This window comes from Brassica napus, chromosome C9 (genome assembly GCF_020379485.1).
Source record: "Brassica napus cultivar Da-Ae chromosome C9, Da-Ae, whole genome shotgun sequence".
NCBI lineage: Eukaryota > Viridiplantae > Streptophyta > Magnoliopsida > Brassicales > Brassicaceae > Brassica > Brassica napus.
This window is the reverse complement of record NC_063452.1, coordinates 56,851,378-56,864,813: the sequence shown is the minus strand read 5'-3', so window position 1 is coordinate 56,864,813 and position 13,436 is coordinate 56,851,378. Positions and strand designations below refer to the sequence as shown.

At 38.6% G+C, this 13,436-nt stretch overlaps 3 protein-coding genes across 4 annotated transcripts; 1 reads left to right on the top strand and 2 right to left on the bottom strand.

Moving 5' to 3' along the window:
- Positions 1-249: 249 nt before the first annotated feature.
- Positions 250-5,855, bottom strand: LOC125592761. The gene is made up of 2 exons (XM_048768157.1): positions 4,431-5,855; positions 250-4,371 (listed from the first exon to the last, which is right to left on the bottom strand). The coding sequence occupies exons 1-2, from the start codon at positions 5,853-5,855 to the stop codon at positions 250-252; spliced, it is 5,547 nt and encodes a 1,848-aa protein (XP_048624114.1).
- A 735-nt stretch (positions 5,856-6,590) lies between these two features.
- Positions 6,591-12,797, top strand: LOC106387709 (ADP-ribosylation factor 1-like 2). Of its 2 annotated transcripts, none has more exons than XM_013827620.3 (7): positions 6,591-6,939; positions 7,133-7,223; positions 7,716-7,831; positions 8,030-8,089; positions 8,171-8,236; positions 8,339-8,540; positions 8,631-8,869. In XM_013827620.3, the coding sequence occupies exons 1-6, from the start codon at positions 6,883-6,885 to the stop codon at positions 8,525-8,527; spliced, it is 579 nt and encodes a 192-aa protein (XP_013683074.1). In that variant the 5' UTR covers positions 6,591-6,882; the 3' UTR covers positions 8,528-8,540; positions 8,631-8,869. The 2 variants fall into 2 exon arrangements, 1 of the variants encoding a protein (XP_013683074.1); XR_007329004.1 differs by lacking the exons at positions 8,339-8,540; positions 8,631-8,869 and adding exons at positions 10,629-11,499; positions 12,140-12,797 and having other exon boundaries at positions 6,660-6,939.
- On the bottom strand, positions 9,029-9,687 carry BNAC09G40890D (S-protein homolog 8). The gene has a single exon (XM_013823833.3). It carries the CDS (start codon positions 9,490-9,492, stop codon positions 9,067-9,069), a length of 426 nt encoding a protein of 141 aa, XP_013679287.1. The 5' UTR covers positions 9,493-9,687; the 3' UTR covers positions 9,029-9,066.
- Positions 12,798-13,436: the final 639 nt, after the last annotated feature.

Below are 13,436 nucleotides of genomic sequence, written 5' to 3'. Positions count from 1 at the left end.
AATTTAATCATTACTGATGGCTGTTACCGGTGTCTGTATAGTGCTAACACGAAACTTAACATCTTTGTTTTTTTTTTTTTTTCCCAAATTGAAAACTTTATATATAACAAAAGGCTTTTACAACCATCAAGAGCATATCCGATTACGATTCCACAAACCTCCCCAACAAAAACCGTTATGATACATAACTACACAATCATCATCAACACCCACATAAGGGTGGACCAAAAGGAAATTGCCATGACTCTGTTAACTATCATATGCTCCACTTTCATTCACGTACATATGATCCAACCAACGTGGATGGCCAACCGCTACATAAGACTGCATCAGACCAAGCTGCCTGACACTCTGAGCGATGAAAGAGGCACATCTAACTGAAGCCAAAAGTCCAAACCTTAACTCCCATGCCTCGAGAGACCGTAGCTCTCTCTTAATCTCTGTAGCTTCAAACTGTAAGTTAGGCCACAAGGCGGGTTTCTCTATTGCCTCAACTATATCCCCAAAGGTTGAAAGAAAGATCACCTTATTCTTCTTCAAACTCTTCATACTTTCTAAAACCCACAACCAGATCTGTAGCTTAGCCTCATTGATCGACTTCACATCTGAGAAAGCCCTCCTACTATGTAGTAGAACTCTTCTCTTCTCATCTTTCACTATCCACGCCGCCCCCATGAACCCAAGACCTTTCGACCAGTCCATGTCAAACTCACAAAGGACCCATCCTTTGGCAATTTTCGGAGCATTACCTAGTACTCCCTTCTCTATCACACCCGCCTCCACTTGGTCCATTCCACTCTGAACTTGTTGAGCTACAAACCATACATCAGCTTCCTCTTTGGCTTTCTTTCTGATTTCATCTGCTTCAAACAATTTTCCTTCAAAGATAAAGGCGTTTCTGTTCTTCCATAAGTACCACAGGACCCACGGCCAGCTTCTGTTGATTTCAATATCGAACCTTACATCCTTACTCACCTTCAGGAGGTATGCGATGTTTTCATAGATCGAATGGTCGCTGAAACCACCCCGAGGAGAGGGGATATTGGATACCGCCCAACACTTCCTAGGTAGGTGGCAGGAAAAGAGTATATGGTTCACCGATTCCCCTTCAAAGCCACACAGCTGACATCGATCATCGCACTTCATTCCCCTTTCCCTTAATAGATCAGCTACCGGCAGGGCTTGAGACACAGCTTTCCAAACAAAAGTTCTTATCTTAGGGGGCGTCTGCACTTTCCAGATTTGAGATTTCAGGCTATTGAGGGATGGTTGAGCTTCGGCAACTTGACGTATCTCTTTGCTCTTTTCCTGGGCCGCTAGCCAATAACCCGATTTAACCGAGTAAGCACCTGATTTGTTAAACTTCCACACCCAGAAATCTTCTTTAGACGTCACCGGTTGGTTATTCAAAAGAATTTGGATGTCTGAAGGCACAAAAACCTCTTCCAATGCCTGAATATTCCATCTTCTATTTTGGAAATCTATCAGCTCCCTTACCCTCAAATTCACATTGAATGTACAGTTTTTTATCCAGGGAGCTCTCATGCCGTACCCATCCGCTTCATCTTCTACCCATTTGTCCGTCCAAACGTGTATAGAGTTTCCATCGCCAACTCGTTTCTGCAGACCTTTAAGTATCAGTTCCCTCCCAGATAACAAACTTCTCCAAGCAAAGGATGGCTTGTCACCCAGTTTGGCGTCCAAAAAGTTAGAACTTGGAAAGTATCTGCTCTTGAGGAATCGGGCCAACAAGCAGTGGGGGAAAGTAAGAACTTTCCAGGCCTGTTTAGCCAGCAACGCCTGATTAAAGGCTTCCAAGTCTCTAAATCCCATTCCACCACTCTCCTTTGGCAAGCAAAGCTTCTCCCAAGCTATCCAATGGATTTTCCTAATATGCGCATCAGATCCCCACCAGAAGTTTGCCATGGCACTGGACATATTGGCACAGATTGTTTTCGGGAGTTTAAAGACTGACATCGCAAAAACAGGCAGGGCCGATGCTGACGTCTTTAATAATATTTCTTTGCCGGCCTGTGATAGGTTCCTTAGGTACCAAGCATTCAGTCTACCATTCACCTTTCCTTTTAAATAGCCTAGCAGGTCTACCTTAGAGCCGCTAAAGCATTCCGGCAGCCCCAAATATTTGCCTGAACCTCCTTCATTCGAGATACCCAGCACCCTCTGAATCGCAAGTTTAACAGCGGGATCAACCTTAGATCCAAAGGATACGGCTGATTTCTGCAAGTTGATCGTCTGTCCTGTTGCACAGCCATACACCTCGAGCACTTGGTTCAGAGTCCTAGCTTGATTTTCAGACGCTTTGCACATAAACAAACTGTCGTCGGCAAATAGCAAATGGTGAACTGAGGGCCCCTCCTCAACAAACTTCAAGCCGTTTAGCAAGCTTAATCTTTCTGCTCTATTCAATAGGTGTGTAAGCCCTTCCGTACACAACACAAATAGAAACGGCGAGAGGGGATCACCTTGTCGTAGACCACGTTGCGGTTTGACCATCCCAAAAGGTTGATCATTCACCAGTACTGCAAAGGAAACAGAAGTGACGCATGCCATAATCAGCTTAACCCATCTGGCGTCGAAACCAATAGCCTCCATCAAGCTCCTAAGATAGCTCCATTCCACCTTGTCGTATGCCTTTGACATGTCCGTTTTCACCACCATTGTCTCAGTCATGATGCTCGGATTAGTCCGTATAGCATGAACCGCTTCATGGGCAATTGCAATGTTATCTGTAATCAGCCTCTCCGCCACGAAGGCAGATTGATTGACGGATATCAGCTCAGGGAGGATGGGCTGTAGGCGATATACCAATACCTTTGCGATGATTTTATACAGGACGGAGCATAAACTTATCGGTCGCATATCAGCCATAGTCTCGGGCTCCTGGACTTTAGGTATGAGACAGATATATGTGAAGTTCCAATCCGCCGGCATTCTCCCTGTTACAAAGAACTTCTTTACTTCAGCTGATACTCTTGGCCCTATCTCATCCCAATATTGTTGGAAGAAGAAACCCGACATTCCATCCGGCCCTGGAGCACTTGCGCCTTTTATACTGAAAACAGCACATTTGATTTCCTCATCAGAAACTTCGACGGTCATTTGCCGGTTCATTTCATCTGAAACTCTTGGTCTCATATCCTGTAGCAAAGGCTGGTAGCTTGGGGGATTAGAAGATCTGAAAAGCTCATTAAAGTAGTCGACCGCCACTTGAGCTTTTGCTGCTTCTGACCATTGCTCTACTCCATTCCCATTCTTGATTCTAACCAGTCTTTTCTTCGCTCTGTTTGCCTTAACCGATTCATGAAAGAAGTTGGAGTTTCGGTCACCATATTTAAGCCATTTTTCCATGCTTCTCTGCTGCCAGTAGAGTTCCTCTTCTTTATACGCTCTACATAGCTCTTTCTTTATCACCCTGATCGCATGCCAACACGGGTAGTTTCTTGATTGAAACCATTCTAGCCTCCTCTCCAAAATATGAATTTTATCTTTGGCATTGAAGACCCTCTGTTTCTTCCATTCACTCAAAGCACCACGACAGTCTCGAAGTCTTTTCGCCACATTTCTATTTTCGGACCCTTCCGCTGCACCTCTCCACGCCTCTATGATCTTATGTTTCACTCCCGGTTGAAACAAGAATTTTTTGTCAAATCTGAACTGACCCACTCTTCTTTCTTGATAAGCTTGAAGTTTCAGTAGCACAGGTCTGTGATCAGAGCCTCGTTTGTCCAGGAACCTCTGATTCGACCCAGGAAAAAATCTCAGCCAAGCTTTATTCCCAAAAGCCCTGTCTAGACAACATTGGATCCACTTATGCCATCTTTGCCCCGCCCATGTAAATCTGATGCCAGATGACTCTAGTTCTTCCATTCCACAAGCCGCAAGCATATCCCCAAAAGGTTTGAATGAAGCTTCAGATCTCATGGGGCCTCCCGTTTTTTCATCATTGTTGAGGATGTCATTGAAGTCTCCAATTAAGCACCACTTATCTCTTCTGGTGACCCCTATCCTGCTGATTCTTTCCCAAACAATCTCCTTCCCCTCTGAAGACGGTTCACCATATAAACATGAGAGGAAAAAACTAACCTCTCCATATTGAACCTGCATATCGATCAGATTCTTATTTGCATATTTAATATCCAGCTTGATGTCGCTTTTCCAAAATAATGCCAAGTCCCCACTCAAGCCTCTCGGATCAATTGTGAATACCCTATCATACCCGAGCCACTGCTGCAAATCCACCAAAATGTTTCTACAATTCTTAGTCTCCATTAAGAACATGATCTCCGGGAAATGAGTTCGACGTATTTCCCGGAGTCTCTGAATTGTCAGGTCTTGAGTACGTCCCAAGCCCTGGCAATTCCAGCTCAATATGCTCATTAAATATTGGGCGATCCCTTCCTCGGGATCACCTTTAGGGTTTTAGACTTCTCCGAAACTAGAAGATCCCCAACTTCAGTTTCTACCTTTCTCTTCTTACTCCCTTCCACTCTCTTATCAGCTGCTTTATCCCATAGGACTCCCTCTTCCTTTTCCGCGTTCAAAAGCAGCCTAGGATTTCTTCTTGACTTGGGAGGACGTCTACGCTGATATGTTTTCTTCTTAGTCCCGGATGAAGCACACGGTTCCGAAAAACCAGTACTAAACACCGTCGAACTAGGAGGAGAACCCATATAAATGGCATCAAACTTAGTGTCATCACTTCCACCCATTGTGATCTTTTCAGCGTTCCATCGTCCTGCTGTATCAGCTCTGATTGCAGAAGCCATAAATTTCTCCTGTTGGTTTCTGCCTTCCAAAGGCTTCTTTAATTCCTCATAGCTGAAAACTATCCCTTTCCCTCTGTCAAAGTCTTGAGAAATAATGGGAGGTGTCTCAAGTCTCAACATTGTACGCTTCAGCATAGGATCTTGTTCCACCGCAGCTACCGAGCCTCTCACTCTTTCTTGCCTCACGTATCTGTCCTCTTCGGTGGCCAACATCATATACTGTCTCATTTCATCCAGCACCTCTTTTATTATTTTCGGCTTTCCAGTAATTGAACTTATCCCCACCTGATCTTCAGTAAGAACTCCAAAAAGAGGATCATTTTCTTTTAAAACAACTTGTTTTACTTCCATCTCCTTTGAGATCCTTTGGCTTCTTACAAGAGTTTCATCTTTTCTTCTTTTCACTACCAGAGGACACACCTTTTGCTCATGGTTCAGCCTATGACAAGTAAAGCATCGCTTTTGGATCCTTTCATAGTCAAAATGGATCTTCACCGGCTTTGCTCCTTTAATGTTGACAACCCTTGACATCTTCAAAGGGTTCGCCACATTGAACTTCACTTGGACTCTTTCATAGGGTTGAGTTTGCGGTTTTGTGGGGTCAAAGATAAATTCCTTAACTTCTCCCAGCAGCTCTCCCAGCGCCATGATAGCTTCCTTTGTGTAGTAATTCATAGGAATGTTGCTAATCCGCACCCACAGCAGAATAAACTGCAGATAATCGTCTGGTGGTTCTTCAACCCACCTCTCAATCGCCAAAGCCCATTCATTGAAGGTATGTACTCCTTTCGCCAATACATCAAGTAAATCGTACTCATGGTCGAAGAAGAATTGAAAACGCTCCTTGGACAGAGCCACTCCTCGACATCTACCCTCCTTCTGCCATTTTCCAGGCATCCTCCAAATTAAAGTTGACATTTTCTGGCATTCTGGGTTTAGGATTCTACCCACCAGACTCAGCTTATTCTTCTCATTCGAACAGAACCCCGGTAGATCCGGCATTTCGAACGGTTCATCTTCTTCCTCCAGTGAAAGAGCCATCAAGGCTCTGTCCATTGCCGCCGACATCGGTAAAGATAATCTTCGAAGCTCCAATCAGACTAAAACCAAAGACGTTCACCCGATTGATTGCCCCAAATCCGATCTAGCTTTTTCCACGTAACATCTTTGTTACTAGTGACTAAACTACTAGTACAATCTTTTAAATTGGCTTACAAAAAGACTTTTTCAGAACTTTATCTTGGTTCTCTCTCTACCAAATCAAGTTGGAATTTATGGTTTTTCATAACTCGCTTAAATACACAATCAAAAATTCAAAACATTTACCCTTACATACCCCCATTCGCTGTTAGAAGAAGGTATTTTTACGATTTTCTGAAAAATTCAAAATGTACCTTACACAGCTGTCAAGCAGAACGAGTGGATGGAGTAGTAGATAGCTGGAAACCTATATCTGATTAAAACACACAGATTTGTACTTCAAAGATCACACACAATCTCACTTTTCTCACCTTCTCCCTTACGTGTCTGCTCACTAGGGGTAAAAAGGTCAAGGAGTAGCAAAATATATACAATGGCCGAGGTTTTTTTTGTTATAGAGTAAGTTATTTTTTCTTTGTACATCATTTTATTAGTTACTAAAAATTGGTGTAAAGGGATTACCAAAAAAAAAAAAAGAATTGTAGTAAAGAAGTAAAAATGAAAAGAAATAATTGTTTTGGTAGGGAAAAGTCGTGGTTACGTTGAAAAGCCAATCAGTCCACAACCTGTATAAATAGTTTTGGCCCATAATCCACAAAAAGCGAGAGGAATGTTCGCTAATAATAATAAATATTCAATTTGAGAAAAGATTCTTTTGGGGAGGACTAAACTAGTTCGTGAAATTCTTTAGCGTAAATCATTCATTCCCTTGAATCTCTCTCTCTCTCTCTCTCTCTCTGTAAATTTCGTCACCGTCTCCTCCAAATCTATCTATCTTCGTCGCCTGATCTGTCCTCCTCTGCTTCCATAACAAAGAGGAAACACAAAAGACAAAACAAACAAACAAACAAAAAATTAGCGAGAGTTCTTTTTTTTAATTGGTGAATTAGGAGCGATGGGACAAGCATTTCGTAAGCTATTCGACACATTCTTCGGCAATCAAGAGATGAGGGTAACGCTTCATCTCTCTATGCTTGCTTACTTTTTGCAATTATGTGGATTGTTTGTTTATTTCCTTGGGTTGTTTTGGGATGGATCTCGCTCGTGTTATTTTATCGTTGATTGTGTTGGGATTTTTAGTCAAATAGCTTATCATAAACAAATTGATTGAATAGAGAATTTGAAGAAATCTTTTTAATTGGCAGGTGGTAATGCTGGGGCTGGATGCAGCTGGCAAAACTACTATTCTCTACAAACTTCACATTGGTGAAGTTCTCTCTACTGTTCCCACCATTGGTAAACCTCTCTCTCTCTGCCTGTTTCTTAACAACTTTGCAGATCTTTAATAGCTCTTCTTCTCATCATCAGTTTGTAAAATTAGTGTGATTGATTCCTTGGTTCTGGAACAAGTTTTTAGATACATCTTTGGTGGAAGATGTTAGATCCATTCTATTAACGCCTTACAAACAAACAAACAAACAAAAAATTTGATTGTTATTTAGTAATCAAACAGCTGCTTTTGCTTTAATGAGACGAAAGTTGGGATCAGAATGGATATATTCTCCTTCAGTTGAACCCTCATTTGATTGTAGCATTCTGTAACGATGCCGCCAATATATGTTTGTGATGCCTTTTACTGCTCAAGCCATGTGTGTGAATTCTCTTGTGCCATGTCAGCAGTTATGAATGATAGATGATACTTGGTGTGTTATTTATATCGATTCCTATGAGGTCATTGCTTTGTACATTTCTCCTTCGGTTGCTTATTTTTCAACTTTTGGTACGCAGGATTCAACGTTGAGAAAGTTGAGTACAAGAATGTGATGTTCACGGTTTGGGATGTTGGTGGCCAAGAGAAACTCAGACCTCTTTGGAGGCACTACTTCAATAACACTGATGGACTTGTACGCTTCTTCTCTCGGCATTTTGGTTTTAGTCATATTGTTTTGCCAATCTCTATGTTTGTCATATGTTATTCTCATCTTTGGTTATTATGATATTTGCAGAGTATAATATTATATTGCTTGGCTCAACTTTGAGATCTTTGTATATCTTAAACTGACCATGGTCTAAAGTGTACTCTAACATGCGCTTGCTTGCAGATATACGTGGTAGATTCTTTGGACCGAGAGAGGCTTGGGAAAGCAAAACAAGAATTTCAGGTTCTTTTCTTCTTATCTTAGATTTTTCATAAGACATTAGCTAGCTGGATAGTTACTTAACCTGCTCTCTTATTTCCTCAGGAGATCATAAAAGACCCATTCATGCTCAACAGTATCATTCTCGTCTTTGCAAACAAACAAGACATGGTAACATCGAGCTCTAGTCTTGTTTCTTTTTGTTTAGTTATTCCCTGATCTATGTTTTATCAATTCCTCAATTAGACTTATTTAATCCATGCTGAATGTTAGAGAGGAGCCATGTCACCGAGAGAAGTATGTGAAGGTTTAGGCTTATTTGATCTCAAGAACAGGAAGTGGCACATACAAGGAACTTGTGCTCTTCGCGGGGACGGGCTTTATGAAGGCTTGGACTGGTTATCATCTACCCTTAAGGATGTCAAAGCTGCTGGTTTCACCTCCGTTGGACCCTCCTTTTAACTCTTTTCACCTGGTAATATATGAAAACAACCTGAGAATCCACCAAAGCTAATCAGTCTCAGTGACCTTGAGTTCTTGAAAATGATGTCTTTTCTCCTTGCAGGTTGTAAAGCAGTTATCACACAAAAATCAGAATCTCTAAATACTTTTGTTAGGGAAAGATTCCTCCTCCTCTCATGGTGCCAACATTACAATATACTGAATTTGACTACTTTTTTTTTTTCCATGAGAGCGCTTTCACTGTATATTCTTTTGATGAAATTTGTTTCATCTCTAAACGTTCCCTTTTTGGGTCATCTTTTGTCCGATTGAAATTTAGTTTATAACATTCTTTTGAAATCATTATTCTATTTTTATATCAAGTATACAACATCAAAGCTGTATATATAAGGAAAACATCATTACGATACTTAATAATGATTATATATTTAAGTCTTCTTATTATTTTTTTTTATAAAAATGTCTTCATTGTTATTATAAGAAAAAAGGCGATCGAAAGTCCACTTCATTTGAGGGATTACATATATTTCTTTCCATTTTTAATAAGTTGGTGCAAGGGAATAGGCTGACCACCTGTACTCTAATTTGGGAGGATAAAAACCATGTGTGAAATATATACCATCTTCTCTTGCATCCCAATAGTTTTTCTTACCATAATGGACAATGATACCACCACCTTCATATGCCTTCAACAATGCATAGTACTTGAAACCAGGTCCCTGCCATAAGCCACAAATGACTTCAGTCTTGAAAATACTTTCGTAAAAACTGAAATCATAGGTTTGCCCATGACTCAAGAAATGATCGCCTAGATCATCTTCGTCTGTGATACAATGGACCCTGAGAATGTTGTTTGGTTGAAGAGAGTTGTTAAAATGTACAGAGTCTTTCGGAAAAACCGCTCCATTACTCAACTCAGCACACAATGCAAAGATAATCAAAAAGCATGAGAGGCGGCGAGTCATTGTTTTGATTTATTGATTTGTTCTATGTTTGTAAGTTGGTATATATTAGAAAGATATAAACTCTTGACTTCTTAAAAGTGTTTCATGAAGTAACGTTCATGCATTAAGTTTTGCTCCCTTTCTGAATCTTCTTAAAACGAGTAATATACTTACCATAATATGAAAAAGGAGTCGATGCTCAATTCCGCATTTTCTACAAAGCTTCTATACATAATCATACATATTAAATTATTACTGTTTGACTAATGACTTCGATATACTTTTCTTCATTTATCGTAATACTTTTGGTCAAATATGTGAATATTATTTTGGGGTTGCCAAAAATAACTTAAAACTTTTTTTTATAAAAATGTAAAATTATATTTCATTGTCAATCAAATGCAAAAATAATCTAATTTGTTAATAAAGTTATCATTTATTCATTTTTACGAGCAAAAAAAAATTAGAAAATTTCATAGTTAAGCGTGGATAAGATAGAGTTGTGGTCTGATGAGTGATCTATCGGAAAATAATTCGTAATATTATGAACAATATATAATTTTGTAAAAAAAATTTTGAAAAGGATAATGAGTTTGAATTCAAAATATATTTTAAACTACATGTTTGCCAGCGATTTTGCTGGTATAGAAATATTATACGAAGAAATATATATTATGTTTACAATATAACTTTTGAATAATAATTAGAAAATTTTTAAATTAACTTTCTAATTTCAAATAGTTTGATAAAAAAAATGTCAGTACTATATTTTTAGAAAACTGTAATACTTAAGGATAACTGAATAAAATTAATCTATAAGTCACCTAAATTATCTCTTACATGTAAATCAACATTTTAATTGGTTTAGATAATTGGTTGTAAAATTATTGTAGAATTATTTTTTATTTTATTTTAACACATGAAAAAATTAAATTATTTTAGCTGTCAAGAAAAAAAGAAAAGAAATTCTTTTGTGTAACTCCAAAAAGACCAAAATGATGGTAGGAGGTTTCCATCTTAAATTTTTCAGTTCAAAAGACATTTCGTTAACTCTCTGGATAGTTCCTTAACCTACTTCTTATTTCCTTTTGTTTGGCTATTCCCTGATCCATGTTTGTTAATTACTCTATTGACTTTAAACCCATGATGGATACTAGAGAGGAGCCATGTCACCGAGAGAAGTATGTGAAGGGTTAGGCTAATTTGATCTCAAGAACTATTGAACATTTGCTCTTTGTCTTGACCTTCTTGAACTCTTGTAAAGTATTGTGAACCCACACACTCTTTTTCTCTGGATTTTTCTGTTTTTATTTGTGTAGAGATTTCTTTAACAAACCACCTTTTCATTCATTCTTGCTTACTTCTTACAACTGATCACACTTGAGTCTTTATAGTAGACTTATTCCTCACGCTAATCATGATTCGTTACTCACTTACACATAACCCATACCTCTACTCTTTAGATCATTCTTACACTCCAAAGCTTCACTATTCTAAAACTACTTAACATCTATCTTGCCAACTCTCTAGTCATATCTGAACTTAGTTAGTTTACTAACCAACTAACTCTTAACTTGTTTAGTTTGACTTCTCTTCTTCCTTCCTTCATCCATGAAACTTGATTATTCTTCCACTTAGTGGCGGACCCAGACTCATTTTTAAGGGGTGTCAAAAACTGGGCTTTGGCCCAATATTATAATAAATAAAAGAAATTTATCCGAATAAATACATGAAGACGTATTGAACTCGCGTTATGGTGTGTCGAAAGGAGATTTACCTGACCAAATGAGCTACCAAATCTTCACGGACATGTACTAAAATAGTGAACTTTAACATTTAACCTGTGTCAGGTGACACCCTATTCACTAACGTAGGTCCGCCACTGCTTCCACTTCTTCTTGCTTGTTTTTCTTATTCTTATCACTGTCTTTCACTCTTTCATTTGCAGGTTTTACTCAAGGAATCATTTCTCAACACTCCCTCTTAATTTCTTGAATTGTTGCCTAGATTCTAACTCAGAGTTTTAAGGTTAGTTACCTTAGTAGCTTCTTTGCTTGTTCTGTTGTTTGTTAGAGGAGGACTCATCAACACACTTGCATAGCTCCTTGGCATGTTCAACTTCTCTGTTTTACTTGCACTTTAAGTCTTGATAGGTTTGGTTTCTTCTCCAACTTTGAATTGATATCAAAAGGCTTCCTGCAACTTTTGCCTCTGATGTAAGAACCTTTGTTGACGTCGCAGTGACGTTCTCTTCTTTCTCATTGGTGGTTGACTTGCCACACACACGTAACTCACTTGTTCCTTCCCCACCTGGTGGTTGAATCTTATGCATTGATGGGTAGTTCCTCTTGTACTTGTCCACTTTCTTGAAACTTCCAAAGTTAAATCCTTTGTGCTTTGGCCCTTGATCCATCTTTTCTTTTCCATGTGACTATTTATCTTTTTTTTTTGAGTGTTGATCAACTGATTTGCTAATCAGTCTCTGCTCTCTCTATTTCTCAAATACACTTTCTTTTCTTTGGTTGGTGTCCTCTTTGATCACCAAGTTCTTCATTCTGGTTCCTTGAACCACTTCTTTGATTTTCTTGATATCTGTTTTGTCTTTGTTAGAATCTGTTTTTCTCTGCCTCTCACCATTGACAGCTTCTTCAATCTTCCATGATTGCAGTTTTGATTCTTCAAGATAACCAGCTCCTTGGATACATACTTCCTCACTTGCCTTTGGATCAGTGGTGGTTGTGGTTGGTCGCTTGCATATCTCCAAGTGAAGACAGAAGCTTTTCTTAACCATTCCAATATCAGCTATCTTTCTTCTCGATTTGTCATGGATAATACACCTTTTATCCTTGAAGGTAACACCAGAGTCGTTTTCAAACATCTGAGAAACGCTTAGTATATTCTTGGCTATGTTGGGGACTAGGAAAACATTTCTGAGCATATTGAATAATTTGTAGAGCTGATATATCTTTGTCTTTGAGTGCTTTTAAGCTTGCCCCTTGCATAGTCTCCTCCTGGTGTCTCTGTCGATTTTGATGGAGGATCTAGAACTCCATCTTTTACAACTTCTCACGGTTCTCTGTTCTTCAAGGTGTTTTGCATTCGAGCTGCCCAGAACTCATAGTTCTGTCAGCAACCAGTTGAGATGATTGTAGGTTTATCGACATTTTTCACTTCTATTATTCCTTCACTTCTTCTTCTTATATTTTGCATGAACAGGCTCCACATCTAAGTATGCTCTGATACCATGTTGAACTTTTGCTCTTTGTCTTGAGCTTCTTGAACTCTTGTGATTTGTGAAGTATTGTGAACTCACACATTCTTTTGATCTATTTTTTTTTCCTTCTATTTTTATTTGGGTAAGAGATTTCTTTAACAAACAACTTTTTCATTCATTCTTGCTTACTTCTTACAACTAATTATACTTAGTCTTTAAATGCATTTTAGTGAGTAACAAATTATTTTATCCGCGATTACATGTACATTATATGATCTTGAGCCATGTACAGTATCAATATAAATATTTTAAATTAAAAAAGAGAAGTAAACTAGGAATATAGAGTAAATTATACATAAGTATGATTATCTTCAGATATTCATTCGGGTTAGATATTACCCGTTCAAATTCCGATATTCAATTTCTCCTAACTTAATTTTACTACTGTGGTTTGGATTCCGGTTCGGGTTTTTGATATCAAGTTCGGGTATGGGTTTCAGATAAAATGCTCATACCTACATAACATAACTGTTAATGTTTTTCAAAATAATACATAAGGGATATTTAATTCTTCTTATAAAAATTTATAAAAAAGTTTATTAATTGTTATAAGAAAAGGGAGATCGAAAGTCCACTTTATTTTGTTGGGTTAAATATATTTATTTCCAATTTTAATGAGTTGGTGTAAGGACATGGGCTGCCCACCTGTACTTTAATGTGGGAGGAGTTGAATCATGTGTGAAATATATAC